The 20,816-nt window shown below is 34.6% G+C and overlaps 4 protein-coding genes across 5 annotated transcripts in view; 3 read left to right on the top strand and 1 right to left on the bottom strand.

Annotated features, from left to right (window-relative positions):
• The first annotated feature begins 1,126 nt into the window (after positions 1-1,126).
• Positions 1,127-5,137, top strand: LOC105129112 (Mannose-P-dolichol utilization defect 1 protein). Its single transcript, XM_011031059.1, has 8 exons — positions 1,127-1,343; positions 1,435-1,588; positions 2,251-2,323; positions 2,409-2,475; positions 2,785-2,844; positions 3,868-3,928; positions 4,012-4,053; positions 4,688-5,137. Exons 1-8 carry the CDS (start codon positions 1,197-1,199, stop codon positions 4,789-4,791), a joined length of 708 nt encoding a protein of 235 aa, XP_011029361.1. The 5' UTR covers positions 1,127-1,196; the 3' UTR covers positions 4,792-5,137.
• A 4,898-nt stretch (positions 5,138-10,035) lies between these two features.
• LOC105129102 (F-box protein At1g47056-like) lies at positions 10,036-12,104 on the bottom strand. The gene has a single exon (XM_011031047.1). The coding sequence runs from the start codon at positions 11,940-11,942 to the stop codon at positions 10,341-10,343; it is 1,602 nt and encodes a 533-aa protein (XP_011029349.1). The 5' UTR covers positions 11,943-12,104; the 3' UTR covers positions 10,036-10,340.
• A 1,278-nt stretch (positions 12,105-13,382) lies between these two features.
• LOC105129080 (protein DCL, chloroplastic-like) lies at positions 13,383-17,630 on the top strand. Its single transcript, XM_011031018.1, has 3 exons — positions 13,383-13,736; positions 13,817-13,931; positions 17,195-17,630. Exons 1-3 carry the CDS (start codon positions 13,432-13,434, stop codon positions 17,360-17,362), a joined length of 588 nt encoding a protein of 195 aa, XP_011029320.1. The 5' UTR covers positions 13,383-13,431; the 3' UTR covers positions 17,363-17,630.
• A 1,802-nt stretch (positions 17,631-19,432) lies between these two features.
• The window catches only part of LOC105129086 (protein DCL, chloroplastic-like), a 4,372-nt gene continuing 2,988 nt past the window's right edge, over positions 19,433-20,816 (top strand). Inside the window, exons 1-2 of one of the 2 annotated variants that reach the window (XM_011031036.1) lie at positions 19,433-19,856; positions 19,937-20,051. In XM_011031036.1, the coding sequence (XP_011029338.1) occupies positions 19,516-19,856; positions 19,937-20,051 (456 nt within the window). In that variant the 5' untranslated portion in view covers positions 19,433-19,515. The remainder of the gene's footprint in view (positions 19,857-19,936; positions 20,052-20,816) is intronic. The other variant, XM_011031027.1, reaches the window with a different exon arrangement.

The following is a 20,816-nucleotide window of genomic DNA, read 5'->3' as shown; positions in this document are numbered from 1 at the left end:
GCCTTTGCTTCATAACAAGTAAACAAAGCTACCAAACAACTCTAACTGTGAGCGTGTAGTTGAAGGAGTGGTTAACTTTAGGAGATTATTACAAATTTGGGGTGCCAACTTTTCATTTTTTACACAGCAGTGTCTTTACTTTTATTTATTTTATTTGAGTATATATTTTTCATATTGTTTTTCTAATCAAGTGCCTTTATTAGATTTTATCAAACATGTGTTGACATAACCATTAAATTAACCAATGATATGCTTACATATATGTTACCTGTGCTTAAATATTCTATTTTATTTTTAATTAAGTGCATGTACTTTTTTTTGTTATTTTTGTTTTTATTTTTTGTATTTAAATATTTGTATTTTCAAATATTTATGATCAACGTGTTGATTTTAATTTTTTTTAATTTTTATATTTTTACTGGGTCATATTTGACTAGAAAAAATAAAATCAAAATAACAGGATAGTTAATTTTTTTTTTGTTTTTTAAAAAGTAAACATGGACTTATCTAGATAGAAAAAACTTAAATTGATTTAATTTTATTCACTTTCTTTTAAACAAAACAAATCTCAGATTCTAACTTTTTATAGATCAAAAACTTAATTATTTTTACAACTTCAGGATTCTAAATATAAATTTATTATACACAAAATTGTCTTTTTTATATGATTTTATATACATAAAATAAATATATGAATCAACACCAAGTTTTATTAAACATTTAACTTGTTTAAATGTTTTTTTACATGTTCAATCATTGTCCATGCAAATTTATTTCTTATGCAAGTCGCCTTTTATTTTTATTTTTTTTAATTTAAATAAAATATTTTTAGTTTTATATAACTTGATTAAACATGTTCTTTGTAAATATACAGTGTAGATTTTTGCTAGTTTTAAAATTAAAAACGCTCAATTGATTACTTTTTGAAAACACATTATAAATTACAAAAATAGAAAATATACATTTAAATAAAATAAAAATACAAACTCTCAATCATAAATAATTTAAAATGTTCAAGCATACTTGGTTAAAAGAATTTAGAAATTAACACCTTAAATTGCAAATAATAAAGATAACGGCACTCAAATAAAAAACATATAAAGTCTACGCACCAGATTATCTATAAAATGTTCTAAACTTCAGGTAAACGAGCAGCATAGCTCTGTACAGATCCACAATCCCATAACACGCCGAAAATGGAGGTTTTAGGGATGGATTTCGGCTGCGCAACCGGATCTCTCCGCGACGGTAAATTCCCTGATAAAGACTGTTTGCTTCCACTAATCTCCAAGCTTCTCGGTTACGCCATCGTTGCCGCCTCCACCACCGTCAAAGTCCCTCAGGTAGGTGGTTATCTTCACTCTAAATCATCTATTTTTTTTATAATAGCATTCGGATATAATTTATTTATTTAATTATTTATTGAAATTCCAGATACTGAAAATTTTGAAGAATAAAAGCGTGAGAGGGCTTAGTGTTGTAGGGTTTGAGCTTGAAGTGATTGGTTATACCATAGCCCTAGCTTACTGTCTTCACAAAGGCCTTCCTTTTTCTGCTTATGGAGAATTGGCTTTTCTTTTGATCCAAGGTGCGTGCTACACTCTTTTCTCTTTATTCTGACTTCTCCTTATAGGCTGCCAGGTGAAAATGTAGCTGCATTGAATTTAGAGGGATGAATTACTTTGAAATCTATCATGAATTTTCTCGAAGTTGATGATCATGATCTTGTAGGTCTAACTTTACAATTGCGATGAGCATCTCTGGGTTTTGGGGGACATTATCTGTTATTTTGGTGTCATGCTGATCAATTGTTAGTGTTAATGAATTTAAACTGGATCGTTGTCATATAATGATTTGGTATAGTTTTAACATTTGATGAACGAGAAACTAATCGCTACAAATTATTCCATGAATCTGAATTCTATTGTCTATCTATGTGGAATTCGTGGGTTAGTTGTAGATGCGCTGATTAACATTGTTTACCATGTTAACTCTGATGTGGTAATGAAGTCAGACTTTATTCATTACCTTTAATGAATGTATCTTGTTGAGTACACATTTTTTTGTTCAATATAGTTGAGACTGAGGCATTAGTTTTTCTACATCCATAATGGTTAATTAGGCTCTAGGTTTTCCTCTGATTAGTTCTTTTTATGTTCTGATTATGCTCATACTTCATGTTCCATTCTTTAAAACTGAAGTTGTATTTGAAAGATCTAACTTTTTTCCTCTTTTGCTTGTATCTTGCAGCTATAATTTTAGTTGCTATTATCTACTATTTCTCACAACCTCTGCGAACCACTACATGGATCAGGGCATTGCTGTATCCTACTATTTCCTAGTTTGATATTTGCAAACTGTGAAAATTTAAAATGCAGTCAACGTTTTTCCTTATTACACTGTTTCAGTTATTGTGCTGTAGCACCAACAGTTTTAGCCGGTCAAATTGAGCCGTTTCTTTTTGAAGCTCTCTATGTAAGTGGCCCTTTAATGTATACTCTGCATTTTAAAGAACCTCTCTATGTAAGTGGCCCTTTAATGTATACCCTGTATTTCAACCTCATCATCTGGAATTGTTGCGATTCATCTTTTCTTTCTTCTTTTGATATTATAAAAATAAAGGGATAATCCATACACAAGGTTAATAGTTGTGTCGCCCAGACTCGAAATGCAGACACATATTCACTCTTCGTGTTAAGGAAATCTTACTCTTTTCTTTTTCTTTCCATTTCCTTCTCCTATTGCATATATGAAGCAATCTAATGTGGAAACAATCTGTTACAGGCATCCCAACATGCGATATTTCTCTTTGCCAGGATTCCACAGATATGGGAGAACTTTTCTGTAAGTTAGAAGATCAAGTTTATGTTTTGCTGTTAAGTTGTAGGGCATGTCTCAATGAAATCTGTTTGAAATTCTATTTTGCATATTTGTTTTAGTTCTGCAATTACCTGAGAGAACTTTCTGACTAAGGTTGTGTTTTTTTGTAGAAAATATTATTTTTCTTGAAAAAATGAGTCATCATAGAGATAGTGATGGTGATAAAATGGGGGAGTGGTGGTGTTGGTGATATGATGGTGTGGAGGCGGTGGCAATAGCAACAGGATGGTGGTTGTGTTAGAGGTGGCTTAAGTGGTTAAGTGATGGTATTAATGAATAATATTATGAGTTGGTTAAAATACTTTCCTCCGAAATATCTCTATGCAAGGGTTCACGGGAAAAGCTTTTCCATAGACTAATTTTTCAGTGTTTGCACTAGAAAATGGGAGAACTTTTTCATGGGGGGTGAACTTTCACTGTTATCAAATAATATTTTTGCCACCTTTCCCTAAGTCTTTTGTAAGATACTAGTAACAAGTTCCCATACTTAAGTATATGTGCCAATAGGATGTCTGTAACTTGTAGCTTGAAAAATTGACCTTTTAGGTGGTTTGACATTTTTTTCTCCAAAAAATGCTGCTTATGTATATGTTACGAACAAGGCAATACTGCCGGGGATATTGTCTGTATTTGATTTTGTAGTTATGAGTTATTACGAGCCACATGTTGTTCATCATCTGTTATAGTAATGAACATTGGTGAACTCCTAATTGATTCCATGCACGAAAATGCACTGGTGCCTTTATCAACCCTCACATACATATTTAGGTTTTAGCTGTACTAATTGGACATGTAAGTGAGTGGTGCATGAGGTGTTGAATTGGGCTACTCCTCATTGCTTTCATGAGAAGAGTGAAGATCTTTGGATGAGTAGAAGTTAGTAGCAGCTTTCTTATTATTCTGTCTGATATGCAACCTTCTATCTATGATGAGTGATATGTATGTTCTTTGCTATCATGTTACTAATTAATGGCTATCCTTGAACAGAACAAAAGCACAGGGGAGCTCAGCTTCTTAACATGCTTCATGAATTTTGGTGGTGGTTTGGGTGAGAGAAATTGTAAATTTAACAGTTTCCACTGTGAGTAGACATGTTGAGTGGAGTTAATGAAATTTTGAATTGTTTTGCAGTGAGAGTTTTTACCAGCATGCAAGAGAAGGCACCAACAAGTGGTATCCTTGTCAACTTTCCTTGCTTTTGGAGATTTATTTTAACATCTGCAGTTGATTGTTTGAACAGATAAAATTATTTGACTCTACTTTAACAAGCTGGCTTCCATGCTTAAAAAATTCAACTGTCATTTCGCTCAGTCCTGTTTCTTGGGCATTAGACTGTTTCATAACTTAATTTAATTTCCACTTTAAAAGATCAATTTCCTTCAAGAAGTTGATGTGGGACATGAATCCTGTTGGTGTGAATGTTTTATGCGCTACTAGGCCAGGATATAATTGAGAATATGATTTTTCATGAAGTGGTATAGTGAGACAAAATTTCATCAGTGGTTATATTTTTGAATTCAGTATGTTTATGAAGGTGATAAATGAATATGGACATGGATTTGCAAGCATTACTCTTAAGATGATCTTTCTTTTGGAGATATTCTTGTCAAATATGCATAATATGGTAAATTTGAATGTCGTGATGTTATATCTTTAAATAATGCTTTCCCTTTCACCTCACCCTTCTCAACAGCTTTATGTGAACTGTGCTTGTAATTATTTTGCTTTCCTTTTTGTAAGATGCCTGTACCATTTCTTTGTTCATTGTGTCTGTTTCGTATAGTTTCTGTCCTTAATTCTTCTGCAGTTGTTTTGGGCTCCCTACTTGGTGTGATCACAAATGGTACCATCCTCAGTCAGATAATTTTCTACCGAAAGCCTGAAACCAAGAAAGAGAAAAAAATAAACTAAGCGGAGACAGTTGACATGAGCTTTGCTTCAATATAAGACTCAACAGGTGCCTTTAGCGAGCCATTGTTGCAAGACCTTTAATATGTTTTCAATATTTTAAGATGGGAAAAGTTATCATCCATCAATAAGACAAATCCATCAGGCGCAGCTTAACTCACATTTATGCTAGGGTTGCAAGGGAGCCTGCTTAACCATGGTCATGAATGCACAAGGCAAAGGTGTTGATTATTATTTTTCTTCGTTCTTTGTAGTGTATTAAAGACTAGTAGAATTATATTTTACTCTACGTTAGATACACCTTTCATTTTAGTTGCATAATCTATTCCCGCTGCATGCGTTTGGTTTATTTGTATTGTTTGATGAACTCCACGATGCAAAGGATCCCGTAAGACTTGGTTAGCTGTGAGTTTTACCAATCAGGTTAGTCCATTGAAAGGCATGGTGCTTTGCACGGGAATGCGAGGGGAGGATTGCGCATGTTGGAGTCTTATACGAGGTTAGTGATTACTTACATACACTCTTGAATGCACACTTAAAAGTAGTAATCTACTAAGCCAGATCTTGCGGTTGTCAATTCCTATCCACTTGAGAAGGAGCATGACCAATCGGAGTTGGGCATTTGATGAAGGCTTTTTGTTATTTTTTATTTTATCGAGTATTGATGAAGTTAATATAAGCATCTGTTAGCATAGTTATTAAACATGGCCTGCCCGGGTTTTCTTTTCATCTTGTTTGGCATTAACTTACTCAAACCTAGGTGATGTAGCGAGTTATATCTTTATCTAATCAATCTAAAAGAAATTTTTGGAAAATATATTTAAAATAATATTGTTTTAAATTGTTTTTAATTATTATTTAAACTGACGTTTTGTTTTAAAAAATTAAAATAATATTGTTTTATTTTGACAATACGACAAAGTGATTCATGTTTTTATTCGAGTTTTATGACTACAATTAATTATCAGCAAACCAGCATGACTAAAGCGTTGGAAAGCACGGGAACCGTGATTAAAGTAGACGGGCAGGTAAAATCTGAAAATACAATAATGATGAAAAGAAACATCTAATGGAGCACGAGGCTTCTACAAGCTTATTAGATAAATATATTCTGTTTTTTAAAAGTATTTTTTATAGAAAAATATGTTAAAGTTTTAATTTTTAATTTTTAATATAGATAATTTAAAAACATAAAAAATTATTTAAACAAAAAAATTATTTTTTATGAAATGGTATTTGCGGACAGCTTCATAAAGTTTGAATTCCTCCGCATGAGAGTGTGTTGCTGAGGCAAAAAAAAAAGAAAGAACAACTACAGAAGTTTAAGACTTGTGGACATGGTTTTAAAAATCTTGGCTTGACAAACATTGATCGTGCTGCCCAAGGGTAACTGTTTTACTGTATAAAAAATGTTTAAAATATGAATCTTGTATAACTCGATAAAAACCTTGTTTAAATAATGTTTTTATTTGATATTTTTAAAATTTAAATAATATGTCAATTAATTAATTTTTTTTGTAGTCTTAAAAGTATTGATTTATTGAGGTTATTAAGATTGATATTTATCAAGTATTTAATTTTAAAATATTTTTCGTAAATACAATATAAATTAAGAAAACATATAATTCTACAACAATTTTTTATAAAATTATTTTTGAAAGAGCAATGACTAGTGTTTGATATTGATTTGTCAATCTATTGTTTTTTATAATTTTAATTTTTGTTACTGCAAGTTAATTTTTTTCAATGTTTTTCAAAAAATATTGATGTTAAAAATAATTTTTTAAAAAATAAAAAATATATTATTTTAATACATTTACAAATAAAAAATAATTTCAAAACAATTAATAGTACACTATTCAACAGCATAAAAGCCATCACCGACCGGCAAAACGTTCCACTGCGATGTATAAAACCCATTTTCTAGTAGCAGAAGCAAAGCGTTCATTTAAAAGGGCAAGCTTTCTCAAATTTTTAACCATAAAAGTTTGTTTCTTTTGCTGCAGGCAAATATTGCTGAAGACACGTCGATTCTTAAAAATGCAGCGCACGACATTCGTACTGTGTTTTTTTAAAATTTAAATTATTTTGTTTTATTTTTCAAAATCATTTTAATATATTGATATTAAAAATATTTTTTAAAATAAAAAATATTATTTTAAATCATAACCCTTACCAAACTTGCATGAAATCCCTGAAGTTGTTACAGATCGCTTTCAAGATGAAACTTCTCCTTTACTAAACACAGGTGCTTCCAATCGGAAAGTCTTCTGCAGCAGGGCAAACACCGGAAAATAATGAATGATGTCTTTGCAGACCCTAGCCTGTTCGAAAAACGAAGTCGCCTCATGAGTGGAATGACCGATGTCTTTGCAGGCCCTAGCCTGTTCGAAAAACGAAGTCGCCTCATGAGTGGAATGACCGATGTCTTTGCAGACCCTAGCCTGTTCGAAAAACGAAGTCGCCTCATGAGTGGAATGACCGATGTCTTTGCAGGCCCTAGCCTGTTCGAAAAACGAAGTCGCCTCATGAGTGGAATGACCGATGTCTTTTCAAGGTATTATCAGGGCATGCTAAATGAGAAGCAAAACCGAAAAATGCCTCTCTTTTTTATTTCATTTGTTCTCTATTTTACGCGCACGAATAAAATGGCAAAATACTTTTTTTTTTTTTTGTAAAAAAAAAGTCATTCCAACATGTATATGGCCTAGGGAAGATGCTAGATAGAACAGTGAAATTGATAATACAACTTCTAAATTAGTACAAATATAGTTTTTTTTTTCTTGTAATCACTCTAATAGTAAAAAATCATTAAAAAATAATTATATTTTAATATATTTAATATACAATTATTTTAATAATAATTGGACATAAATTCAACTATTCTCAATTAATTCAATATTAAAAAAATAATTTAAAAATTTAATTTAAAAAACTAATAACCCAAATTAATTTAGAAAAACTCGTCAAACTTATAATACAATATTACAATAATTTTATTAAAAAATAAAAAAACATAGATTTAATAAAAAACCAAAGTAAAAAGCAATAGTACAAAAACCATTATTATAATAAATAATGTTTTGATATTTTTGCAAGGATATGCAAAAATAATATTTTTTACAAAAGAAATAATAAAATAATATTTTATTTAACACTCCTCTTAAAACATGTAAATTAAAAATTGAAAAGCCAACATAATATTTTTATTATTATTTTTGGCTTTTCATTTATCATCTTCCTCGGAGATGCTCACAGACCATAGTTACAAGTTTAAGATAAGATTATGCTGCAAGTTGAACAAGTCAGCTAACAAGTCAACTCATGACTAACGGATTAACCAAGATCTATTGTTTTTTTCTTTTATTTTTTATGAAACAATGTGATTTTAGACATTTTCTTCATACAAAAAAATTGAAACGTTATTTTAGATAGGTCATGTCTTATTTTGATTTTAACCAAATCAACTCCCTTACGGTTTAACAACAAACCCAGTCTGCATCAGATCCCGGATCATCTATATCTAAGATCCATGTTGCTTGTTGGAAGACTTCAAAGTTCGCTTGTATCTATTGGGTTTTTTTTTTATAAAGAAAAGATATTATTTTAGGAAAAAATAAATCAAAGACGACATTGTTTGGGACAAATAAAAAATCATCAATTGCGTCTCGTTGCCAAGATGGGCATGTTTTATAAATATGCGTGAGATTTGACACCGTATAAGAACACTAATCAATAGCATCAAAGCTGGGGTTACCTTGAAATATAATCCATCCTTGGTGTGGAATGACCAAAGTCTGCGAGTCTAAGAATGCAAAACTTGCTTCGGTAGCTGATGCTTTAATCACCCCCACAAACAAGAATGAGAATCTCCCACTTCCCATGCCCGCAAACACCAAATCTCTCTGAGTATGCAAACCACATTTCTTTTGTTAATAGATTGGCCCACCTCTAAACACGAAGGAGAATCTTTTAATTACCGTTGTTCTTCTCTCCCTCTCCCTCTCCCTCTCCCTCCTACTGTTTTCCCTTTCAAGATAACACAATCAAACTTCAGACCTGCCCACAAAGTCCAACTCTTTTAATCAGTTCAGTCGAAGTTCAGAGCCCGTACTAAAGGATAAGTAATCTTCTGTAGCTAAAGCAGATCAAAAGGTATCCATGAATATTTCTATGAAAAGATCAAGCTCACACAAGCTCTTGTATTTACAATTACTCATCAAAATGTGGAGGAATTAATTTCAAAGGAAAAACAGTGCAAATCATCGTCCTCTAGTATGACACTGAGCAAGCTTAGTAAAATCAAATGCAAACTAGCTCATAGTGCAGCAAACACGAGCTCAAGTGAACTGCACCTTGTGGTTGAATAAAATGCCATCATGTAGCCAGATAAGTAGCACTTAATCTACATTGCTGAAATAGCTGCCATGGCTGAAATACTAGCAAGGCACTTTATCTAAAAACAGTATTTAGCTGATCGATCCCAACTGAAATGATAAAGTCTGCGCAGAGCTTACTTGCACCATATACTCGATGTAGAAAAGATCGTTGTACTACACTGCACACAAGAAGCAGAGGGGTCAATGCCTTTTTGGGTTATTATGTGAGGGTGCGGGTTGTGGGTGTTGTTATACTACACTGCATGGAGTACTTGTTCTTAAAAGTAACGAATTAGTCAACATTGCACGCAAGAAAATAAAGGATCTACGCCTATTTGGATAATAAATTCCATTAAATATCTAATTACTCTAGTTAGTATGTCAATATGTGTGTTTTGGAGAGAGATTTCTAAAAGAAAGTTAAATTACCAATTAGGAGAGATTCACTTCCTGACCTCCCATTGATAGAGAAAGACATGGAAGAATCGGATGCTAGACAACAGGTGTTTGGACATTTATAAACTGCTAATGATTGATCCAGTATCAAGACAAGTTGGGATAACTCACAGCAACTAGCTCCATTGAGTCATTGCCATATAAATTAAACAGATGATAGAAATCTGTCACTTCTAGAATTTGACTTGCATAATGCAGTCCCTAAAAATTCAGGTTCAAACATATTATACTCACCGTGCCAAAATCAACCTATAAGGATTCATGTGCTTATGCACCAACTGTACAGGCAGCTTCTCGCTGAAAAAGTAACATAATACATATAGAACCAGTGAACAGAAAGGTATAGGCATCAAAACAGTAAATGCATAACTGGGCAAAACTTGGATAACATTAACAAACCACACAGACAGTGTTTAACAAACAATAGTATAATGCATAGATGTATTTCCCAGGGAATCTTCTTAGCATGTAAACCAGAAGCGTGTCATACAACTTGCAACATAAAGAAACACAAAGTTGAAGTGAACAGCAATCTAAGAAATAAGAAAATGCTCACTTTTTTATAGTGAAGATTCCATAGGAAAGGCAATAAACAGCACACAACATCAAATTAAGTACATTAAACATGGAATCAGGCAATACAATCCAAAATAATCCACAGAGACTAAGGGCAATGACTGTTTTTTCAGTAGTGCAGACTTCGGGTTGACGGTCTCATTATCCTCTAGAACTGCTATTACCACCTGACCATCTTCTAAAAGTGCAAGCCACCAAATTTTTCCCCATCAGAAGCCCTAATCTTGACTTGAAAGAAGTTGATCGTCCAGTACTGCTAGATGCAATACTAGGCAGCGGCATTTGATTAGCAACTGAATGAAACTCAACTACATTTTCCAGTAACCCACCATCACTAACACTTGCATCCTGATGCTCAGGTTCCCCACAATCCAAATTCACTGCCAAAGATCCCCTCTTCGTTCTCAACCAATCCGCACACTCACAAGTAACTGCTCTACACTTCTTCACCTTCACTTTAACCAAATTCGGGCACCCATTTGCAAGCGCTTCCATCCCATGATCTGAAACAGGACAACTCTTAATACAAAGCTTTTTCAATGCTACACATTTGGCTGCAATACAAGAAATCTCCGCATCACCAACAGTATCACTCCCACATAATGCTAACCGCTCTAGATTCTGACAATTTGAAGCTAACAATTCTACACTAATTTTTGTAGGATTCACACCAATGAGCACCAACTCTTGCAAATTGGGACAGTACTTAGCAACTGCCGATAACCCATCATCACCAATCCGATTCGTCTTCCAACCATCAACATGAAGCTTTCTTAATAACCTACAACGCTCCGCGATGGAAACAAGTCCCATATCAGTGCACTCTGGGGTTTTAACTAGATGCAAAATCTCTAAATTCAAACAATTAGAGATGGCCGCAAGGCCAGTATCACTAACTTGGAGCCTCTCTAAATGGATCTCAACCATACCCGTTACCCGATCCGAAATTACTTGAAGAAGCTTATCCCAATCGCCAGAGCATCTAAAAAGCTTCAGAGTTTTTAAATTCTTTGACCCGATTATAAGCGGGCCAAAACACTGTCCATTATAAAGTTCCTTTAAGCAAATAGTTTTAAGTGAAGCCGCAGCTAAACCCGGTCCTACGGGCTCTGCCGCCGCGCCATCGTTAATTCCTCGAAGCCGTTTTACCGATAGCTCCTCGAGCGACGCGCAATTGTCAAGGATGGCATTCATCCCTTTTGCTCCAAAAGCGCAAGATCCACACGATAGCTTCTTCAATGCTTTGCAATTTTTAGCGAAAGCTGCCATGCCTGCGTCGGTGAGTTCTCTACACGAGCGGAGCTTGAGGCGCGTGAGGTTACGGCAACGACTGGATATTGCAACTAACGCTTCGTCGCCGATGCTAACAGATCTGCGGTCACATTTTAGAGCAAGTTTAGTTACAGAGTCGAAGCGAGAAAAGAGAAACGGTACTAAAGGGAGAAGGTCTGATTGGGCGTTGAGAGAGAGTCGGTGACGGCTCTGTCCTTCGATTCTTAACCATCGCCGACAGACTAAAGAGCAGCGTTTCCGGTCGCCGGAATTGAGTGACTGGAAAATACAAGCTAAGCATTCATCAGGAAGATCCGAGATGTAATCAGGTCCTTCGCAGATTATAAATTCAGTTTGTTCTTCTACTTGCATCGGAATGATCGGGACCGTGAATTTAGGTTTTGACCGGTGGCTGCTGCGATTTGAATCTCGACGGCTTGTGATTAAAGCCGTCGAAGCTGACTGGCCCATCCACGGGGATTGATTGATTAAAACCTGAACGGTGGAGATTTGCAGCCTCAGCTTCTGAGGGAGGAGTACGGTGCTCTCTCGCGTAGTTTGATTTGCCTTTTTTCTTTTCTTTTTTTCAAAGACGGATCTGGAAATGGATTACAATTTCGTTTTTCTTTTATTGAATAGGCTTCTCTACTGTTGAGTTTACATACAGTGAATGCGATCTCATTTGTTTACCGTGGACTCTTCTTTCTGACCGGATTTTTTTTTTTTTGTCATCCTGTGGAATGTACTTGAGTATTCGTTGAATAATAAAATTAAAAATTCATATATTATTTTAAATATTTATCATGAAAAAATATAAACATATTTATACCAAGTTAATATTAAGAATATATATTATATTATATTATATTAGAAAAATATAAATATTTCATCTATATATTCATATAATATAAGTATACATACCTCCAGTTATATTCAGTTTAAATAACATTAATCTTTAATTAAGATTTATTCATAATCAATTGTTTAATCTTCTGGTCGTCATTTATTTAATTATTGTGAAAAACTAGCTGGAGGTTATGGTTAGTTGAATTATTTTTTGGAATTGTTTTATAAAAATATTATTTTAATATATATAAAAAAACATTTTTTTAAAAATAACCATGTCATAACAGACGTCGTCTGACAGGGGAGTGAGGGCGTCCGCTTGGAATCTTGTACCAGTATTTATTTATTTTGCTTGCGCTATAAACAATATATTTATCTCTCCGTTGCTTCACGAAATATGATTGCAACGTCTTTATGACGGAGTCATCGTAACGTTTATCTACTTAAGTAATAATTGGATTGGATTTCAATTTTATCCAAATGAAAAAAAAAATAATTCAAGTGTGGATTTTTATATTTGGAGATTGTTAAAAAGAAAATTAAGGTATTAGATTATTGGATTAATTTATGAGCTAATGTAAATTAGTTATTTCTACTAAAATAATATTAGTTTATTTCATTTAATATTGACACAATGATTTAAATTGATTCTAGCCCGTTCGATGTCTTTTAATTAAATTTAAAATTCAAGTTAGGTTAGGTTATGAATCTTCACGTCAACTTATAAACCAAACTAGATTTGATAGCTACGATTTAAAATGCAATGTTTTGATTATTTTCTTTTGAGAAACTGTTGACTCTTGGGAAATGATCATGAAATTTCAGTTTTCAAAAGAAGGGAATGTTTTAGTTGAAGGGGCAACGAGGAAGAATCAGCAGTGGTGGAGGAGCCTTCTGAATAGTAAATTGGAAATTGTTGGCAGAGAATCCCAATTGTTTTTTTTAGGTGTCAAATTCTTGTGGTTTGTATTTTTCAAATTCTGAAACGTTTTCTCAAAGAGTTTAGTTAATCAATAAATTAAAAGAGCCCAGGTTTTAATGAAGAGATAAATGGGCCCATTAAGTACCAATCGCACAATACAAGCTTAGTAACCATCCGTTCCCAAATACAAAAATGGCTGCATCTGCTCTTGTCAGGGGCGCCCCGCTTCTGCGCCTCCGGCTTCAACACCACCATCGCTTCGCCACCGGATTACTCGTGCCACTTCGGAGATCATGGTGTTCTACAGCGGAGTCTACTCCACCGGAAGAGGATGGTGTGTCTCTTTCAACTCCCGCAGCGTTGAGCCTGCGCAAGGCACCAAAGTATTCAAGTTGGGACGACCAAAATTACCGACAGTGGAAAGATGAAGAAGCAGATATTTGGAGAGATATTGAACCCATAACTCAGCTCGCTAAAGAAATTATCCACTCTGACAGGTCCCTTTACTCTCTAATGTCGTCTGCCTTTGTTTGCTTATCATTTCTACTTTTGTTCTGATTTTCATACTTACTGGTAGATATATGGACGGAGAACAACTAACAGATGAAGATGAGAAAGTTGTGGCAGAGAGGCTTCTTGCTTATCATCCGAATTCTGATGATAAAATAGGATGTGGGCTTGATTCTATAATGGTAAGCTACTAAGCTTGCATAGTTTTCGAAGGAATTTAATTGTTTGCCGCTTTTGTTCCGTGCTATTAAACTTTTTTTTTTCTGTGCTATTTACGGAGGGTTCGACATTTATTTTTGGTAAGGATAAGATTTTTATTCTACAAATAGTCTTTTCCTGACTCTCTGGGTCTTGCCAATGCCCCACAATTTTTTTCTCCATGCTCTAATGTTTCCTTCAATTTCCCGAGCATTTGAGCTCATACCCGTGGCTCTTCTCGTGTTGTTTTTAATGGTAGAATGCCCATCTGTTTCTTTTCCTTTCTCTTGTTTTCTTAATTTGACACTTCTCCATGTGGCTAATGTCTTGACTCAATTCTTGAACTGTTCTTTCCAATAGTATCAGATTCAATTTTGGATAGAGAATGTCTGCCAAGTTAGAGTGCAGTCTACCATTCTCTGTTTTGATTGTTCTTGTGTAATTTTTAACATCTGAAATTCCCAATTCCTGACTCGAGTATGGAGTTATTGTCACGAGTCGGTTTGTATGACCCAAAAGAAAGAATATTAGCAAGTGATATCATTGCTTAAAATCTTGACGGTGTAGGGTGGTTTGCTTAATTCCACCTAGCCAAATATCGTCTGGACTGCTGAGTGACACCAAATTCTTAGGTCCAACTGCCCAAGTGCCCAAAAATGCTTTATTTTCCGCTCTGCATAGCATGAATGGATTTGAATTCTAGCTTCTAATTGCTGCTACATTTTATTTTATTTTTATCCATCCTCTATACAATGTGTAATCCAAACTATTTATTTTGAAGGTGTTAACCTGGTGAGAATGAATGTCATTTATAAAGTTGTCTTTGCCAAATCCCTTTCAGATGGTAGTGTGCATAGGTAAGCCCATGAAAATGGATCAATTTTGGAGGACTTTCTAAGTAAATTTGAAATGTCAACCATTTATCTTAACTGGTATAAAATTTATCTGGCATATTTTCCCACGCTATTACATAATGGCTATGCTGTAGATATTTCAGAATCACTGTGGTAAGGCTGTCTAAGTGTACTATCAAAGACTTCTGATTTAATTTTGAGGACAGAACTTTTGCTAAGTTTGAATGAAACTAGAATTTGCCATGGTGATTGTCCTTGTGAGTTTTAAATCTGAATTTTCAAATGTCTGACATGTGTGTTGCTAGTGATATAGGTCAGACATAAAAGACAAGAATATAGTCAAGGGATGTCATTACTTAAATGTTGAAGGTCTAGGATGATTTACTTTATCTCTATGATCCAACTTTCTATCTTTCGAGCATCATTCATACTGATAAGTGACCCATATTAGTGGGCACAGGGCTCAAGGATGCAGTATACACGCACATTCTGCATATCATGATGAGATGTAAGGTATTGCCATCTAAGTACCTTGGCTTTTTGGATATTTAGCTTGCATGTGCTGGAAGTTTCACTGCACAAATCCAAGTTAATTTGCCTGCTGCTGTAGGTGTGGGCTGTTGAGAAGGGTGCCATTTTGCTAACCCTATTTAGATGATGAATACAAGTCCAAAGGGGTCCTCAGTGATCAATCAAAGTTTCAGCTAACAGTGAAGAGGTTTTCCTAGGAAATTTAAACAAATGAAACAATCAGATTTCTTATTAGTATACGAATTATAACCCATGAAATTTAAAGGATTTGCATTTTTTTAGCAGCAACACTGTATTATTTCCTTATTTGCTTTCTTATTGATGGGACACATCCTTACAATTTTCAAATTCATGATACATTTTTATTGATTTAATTTTTTGTTGTAATTCACTCTGAATATCTGAGGCATTCATAAGACCATACTGCTATAAAATTTGGCTTGGTATGCACCTCACTTTCTGATATTTTTCCTTAGTTTTCAAGTTCTCATTTTTTTCTTTTGAAGTTCCAATTTTATGCTCCTTTTAGTGGAATGCAATTCAGTTCCGATTCTGTTAACTGCTTAGCTGTGGACATAATTGGTTGATGTAGGATGAAGATAGAAATGAGAAAGGGGCACAAGAGTAGATGGAAAGGGGAAGGGAAAGATTGGAAAAATAGCTGTGGGAAGGATAACAAAACAAAAAAACTCAATTTTTAATAATCATACAACTCACCCTACTACTAATGCTAGGTTATGGCCTTCATATAGGCATTTCAACCCTGACGAAACACTAGAATAATATGATAAAGTTCTAAAAAAAATAAAACCCTAATCAATACCAAATATCATAATAATCTAAACAATTAGATTCGCCATTACACACAAATAAAATAGAATTACATCTTGAGCTTTCCTTGATAATATTCTTAAAGATCTTCTGTTGCTTCTCCACCATTGGTTTGTTGACATTTGCATGCACATAACAATTTAGAGGTTGGAAGAATCCATCATGTGGACGCATGCAAGCAGAATACTGCTTCTATTTTATACCTCATTAGAATTATATAGAGTTCAAAACAGTTTCTAAAAGTAATTGCTCATAGCTCGGCAATCACCACAAATCAATTGTTGTTCTTTTCCTAATGTGTAATGGATGTTGACTGCCCCAGATTGATTATATTTTGCTTTCACTATTTCATATGGACTATGCTGCCTATCTTTCCCAAGCCATTTTTGTGTCAAACTAGCAATTTTGAAGTAAATGGCCTGTGTCTTAAACCTGTCCAACACTACATTGGAATTTCCCAAGCAGTTTTGCAACACAGCTGGAAACTTTTGATGCATGGCCAATTGGATTCTTCTCACTTGACTATGCTATCTATCTCTATCTCTTTGAGTTTTTCCACAAGTCCCTGTTTTTATGTTTCTCCTTTTATCCCTTGCAACTTTGCGAAAAGTCAGGCAAGAAATTGACGGGGACATGCACCAGTCCCACTGTTCTTGTTAATTTCTTGCACGCACCTTTTACTTAGGAGATCTGCAGGGTTCTGGTCCATACATGGTCGGCATGCATGTAGGTCAGTAGATAAAAATCTTTTAAAGGGTGCCTTCTTCATTTCTCTGTAACATGGAATCTATTCCATTCTTTCTTTTGCTGTTCCTCATTTCTTTTTGTTTGCAGGGTGCATTTCTATTAAGAGAGCTATTTGTTCGCTCAAGTCAAATGCCAGCTATTGTGGCTAGAATTGGACTCACCCATCATTTTCTCCTTTTTTTGTGTTATAATCATGTGCTATGTGAAATTGTGAATGTCTTCAAGTTAGCTATTCTGTTGGTTTATGATAATACTAATGAGCAGTTGAACTACTCTTGTTGAAGGTTGACCGTCATCCCCAATTTAAAAACTCCAGGTGCCTGTTTGTTGTAAGAACTGATGGTGGATGGATAGACTTCTCCTATCAGAAGTGCCTTCGAGCATACATTCGATCCAAGTACCCAACTCATGCAGAAAGATTCATTAAAGAACATTTTAAACGTGGCAGTTGATGATGATTATAACCCCGGTGATTACTTGATCCTCCATCTCCAATTTTCTTTTTTCTTTTGTCAATTATAGATCACTGTGATCGACATATTTTAAAGTTTTGCACAAATGCAGGGGATTGTGTATGGATTCTAGTACCTGAATGTATCCTAGGTCTTGCCAAATTGTCAAATGTAGTAGATAATCCATGTCTAGCACTTTCAAGTTTTTTTGTTTGTTTAGAAATGACAACACAAGATGATTGAAATGAACTCGACTTTGTTGACTTGCGTCTGCCTTTTTTTTTATTTATTTAGCGTATATGGCTTTGGCAGGAGTAAGCTTTTTTCGCAAATGCTAGGACCCACATTTGATTGTTTGCAGATTGGCAAATTTGTCGTACCTGGCATGTCAAGAACTTGTTTACACGCCAATAGAATAAGCTAGGAGGGGTCTGTAGGAAAAGAGAATGTGAACGTAGTTTGCACGCCAATCATGCATACTATTCTGAAGGCCATGGCTACAGTCAATAAACATCATAGCCCATGGCACTGGTCATCAATCAGAATCAATTATATTCCTACAGGTTTTTGGTAAATGATGCAGATCTTTCAGTGTGCCATTTTTTTCTCTTGTTTTGATTTTGAACGTGTGGTCCTGTGGCTCTTGGGAGAACATTTCCTATCATAGCATCATATTGATCTGAGTAGTCATTGTCTTGGGTGCTGAGTAAATAAGTAAAGCAAGTATGTTTAAGGGTCTAACTGGATCATTGGGTGAACTTGCTGGTCACCTGGTCAATCATTTTTAAGAGATATTGAACCTATAACTTTACCTCCCTAAAGAAATTCTCCACTCTTGAAGGTCCCTTTACTCTCAAATGTCAATTTCTACTTGTATTCTGAATTTCTTACTTACTGTTAGATATATGGATGGAGAACAACTAACAGCTGAAGATGAGAAAGTTGTGGCAGGGAGGCTTCTTGCTTACCGTCCGAATTCTAACGATAAAATAGGATGTTTGAATGGAGTGGATGTAAGGAACAAGATTTAAAGAGTGAAAAACGGTTTCATCAGATGTCATGTGGTAGAAACTCCTAGTCGACAATCCAATCAGGAGAATCAGTACCTGGGGCAGTTGACAAAACAGATGCTGCGATGTTATTATTAGCCTAGCTAGAGCAACCCACATTAGAAATAGCTTGTCGAATCATTTCTCGAGTTTTACCCGAAACAACATTAGTTTCAGTTTGTTTCAGAGGTGATCACAACAGCAACTTTCCCTCTCCTGTGCTTGTCTGATTTCCTTTTCAATTGTGGACAATTGTGCTTTGTGTGTCCCATTTCATTGCAAAAGTAACATTCAACCTTGGACAAGTCTTTTTGCGTCCCATTTCATTGTAGCAAAAATAAATCAAAATAAATTATAAAAATTCAATCAAATGTCAAAGAGGAAATGAAAGAAGAAAAGGATAAACCTGCAGTGCAAGTATCTCTTATCCAAGTCTTTTAATGATTTTGTTAATAATTACGGTGCTCTGGAACAGCCATTTGATACATTTTTAAGTTCTATGCATGCATAACTTCCAATGTAATTAGTCCAAAAAAAAAGAAGTTGTTTTAATACAAATAAATGATTTTGATTGATGGAATGATCTGTGAGTTTACTTGATCATCCAAGCCCTTTCTCGAGTAATGGATGGGTGAAATCAAAGTTAAAAATTAGAATTCAATTTATATTTCCACGCATAGAAATAGAATATAGAATTTCATTATACCAGTTCGAGACTCAAACTTGGAATTAGTCGGATGGAGTCGAGAATTTCTTTGTAAAAAATTAGGTAAAGTGCTTTTATTTTTCTTTTCCCGTGATTTCTCCCATGCTTACACTTAAAATTCAGTTCTCTCCTCGTATAAAATAATCTTTATTTATTCCTATACTGCAGGAGCATTTCATAATGAAAATTTATTTCTGTTTTTTATCCCTATTTAATTTAGAAATATTTTTTTTTCATAACTAATTATTCATAATTGTACAGCTGGTTAGTACAAATAATACTCAAAAACCAAACTGTCTTAAATTTGAGGCCAGATTGTCTTTAACCCAAATATAGAAACAGACTCAAAACGAGCCCACTTATTTCACGAAGAGATAAATGGGCCCATCGAGTTACCAATGGCACAATACAAGCTTAGTAACCAGCCAGTCCCAGACCCTAAAATGGCCGCATCTGCACTTCTCAGTCAGCTCCTGCGACTCCGGCTCCACCACCACCGCTTCGCCACGGGATTACTAGTGCCACTTCGGAGATCATGGTGTTCGAATGCGGAGTATATTCGAATGGAAGAGGATGATATATCTGTTTTGATTGACACAGTATCGAGCTTGTGCGAGGCAGCAAAGTATTCAAGTTGGAAAGAGCAAAATTACCGACAGTGGAAAGATGAAGAAGCAGAGATTTGGAGAGATATCGAACCTATAGCACACCTCGCTAAAGAAATTCTCCACTCTAACAGGTCCCTTTACTCTATAATGTCGTCTGCCTTTCCTTGCTTATCATTTCTACTTTTCTTCTGATTTTCTTACTTACTGCTAGATATAAGGATGGAGAACAACTAACAGATGAAGATGAGAAAGCTGTAGCAGGTAGGCTTCTTGTTTATCATCCGAATTGTGATGATAAAGTAGGGTGCGGGCTTGATTCTATAGCGGTAAGTTTGCGTAGTTTTCCAAAAGGAATTTAATTGTTTTCCGCTTTTGTTTTCAAGCCATGAAACTTTTTTTTTGTGCTAATTTATGGAGGGTTCGACATTTATTTTTGGTAAACATAAGATTTTTATTCATGCTATGGTTTTTTTTTTCCTGCTAATGTATGGAGGGTTCGAAATTTATTTTTGTTAAAGATAAGATTTTTATGCTAAAATTGAGTCTTTTCCTGACTCTTTAGTCTCGCCACTGCCCCACGATTTTTTTTCCACGTTCTAATGTTTCCTTGGTTTTTCTAGCATTTTAGCTCATGCCCATGGTTCTCCTCATGTTGGTTTTAATGGCAGGATGCTCATCTGTTTCTTTTCATTCCCTTTTCCTTGCTATTATTTTCTTAATTTTACGAGATATAATTTCCTTTGTCTAAGGTTTCTTCCAACATATAATGAATGGTGGGGGGGCATTAGGTATTTTGATACTTCTCTACATATCTAATGTCCTGACTCAATTCTTGAACTGTTCTCTCTAATAGTGTTAGATTGAATACTGGATGTTTGCCAAGTTAGAATGCAGTCAATCATTTTCTGTTTTGATTGTTCGTGTTATTTTCAACATCTGAAATACCCTGTTTCTGACTCAAGTATGAAGTTATTGTCATGAGTCAGTTTGTCTGACCCAAAAGAAAGAATGTTAGTAAGTGATATCATTGCTTAAAAGCTTGATGGTGTAAGGTGATTTGCTTAATCCCACTACACCAAACATCAGCAGGA

This window comes from Populus euphratica, unplaced genomic scaffold, assembly GCF_000495115.2.
Source record: "Populus euphratica unplaced genomic scaffold, PopEup_1.0 scaffold2.1, whole genome shotgun sequence".
Lineage (NCBI taxonomy): Eukaryota > Viridiplantae > Streptophyta > Magnoliopsida > Malpighiales > Salicaceae > Populus > Populus euphratica.
Note: the sequence above shows the minus strand (reverse complement) of the source record. Positions and strands in the feature narration are given on the sequence as shown.

Bases quoted from the DNA above. Each gene is read 5' to 3' on its own strand.
- LOC105129112 (XM_011031059.1), top strand. From the start codon at position 1,197: ATGGAGGTTTTAGGGATGGATTTCGGCTGCGCAACCGGATCTCTCCGC. The intron at 1,589-2,250 runs GTGCGTGCTACA...TGTATCTTGCAG, and splicing joins GGCTTTTCTTTTGATCCAAG to CTATAATTTTAGTTGCTATT. The intron at 2,476-2,784 runs GTAAGTGGCCCT...AATCTGTTACAG, and splicing joins TTCTTTTTGAAGCTCTCTAT to GCATCCCAACATGCGATATT.
- LOC105129102 (XM_011031047.1), bottom strand. From the start codon at position 11,942: ATGGGCCAGTCAGCTTCGACGGCTTTAATCACAAGCCGTCGAGATTCA.
- LOC105129080 (XM_011031018.1), top strand. From the start codon at position 13,432: ATGGCTGCATCTGCTCTTGTCAGGGGCGCCCCGCTTCTGCGCCTCCGG. The intron at 13,737-13,816 runs GTCCCTTTACTC...ACTTACTGGTAG, and splicing joins GAAATTATCCACTCTGACAG to ATATATGGACGGAGAACAAC. The intron at 13,932-17,194 runs GTAAGCTACTAA...CTCTTGTTGAAG, and splicing joins GTGGGCTTGATTCTATAATG to GTTGACCGTCATCCCCAATT.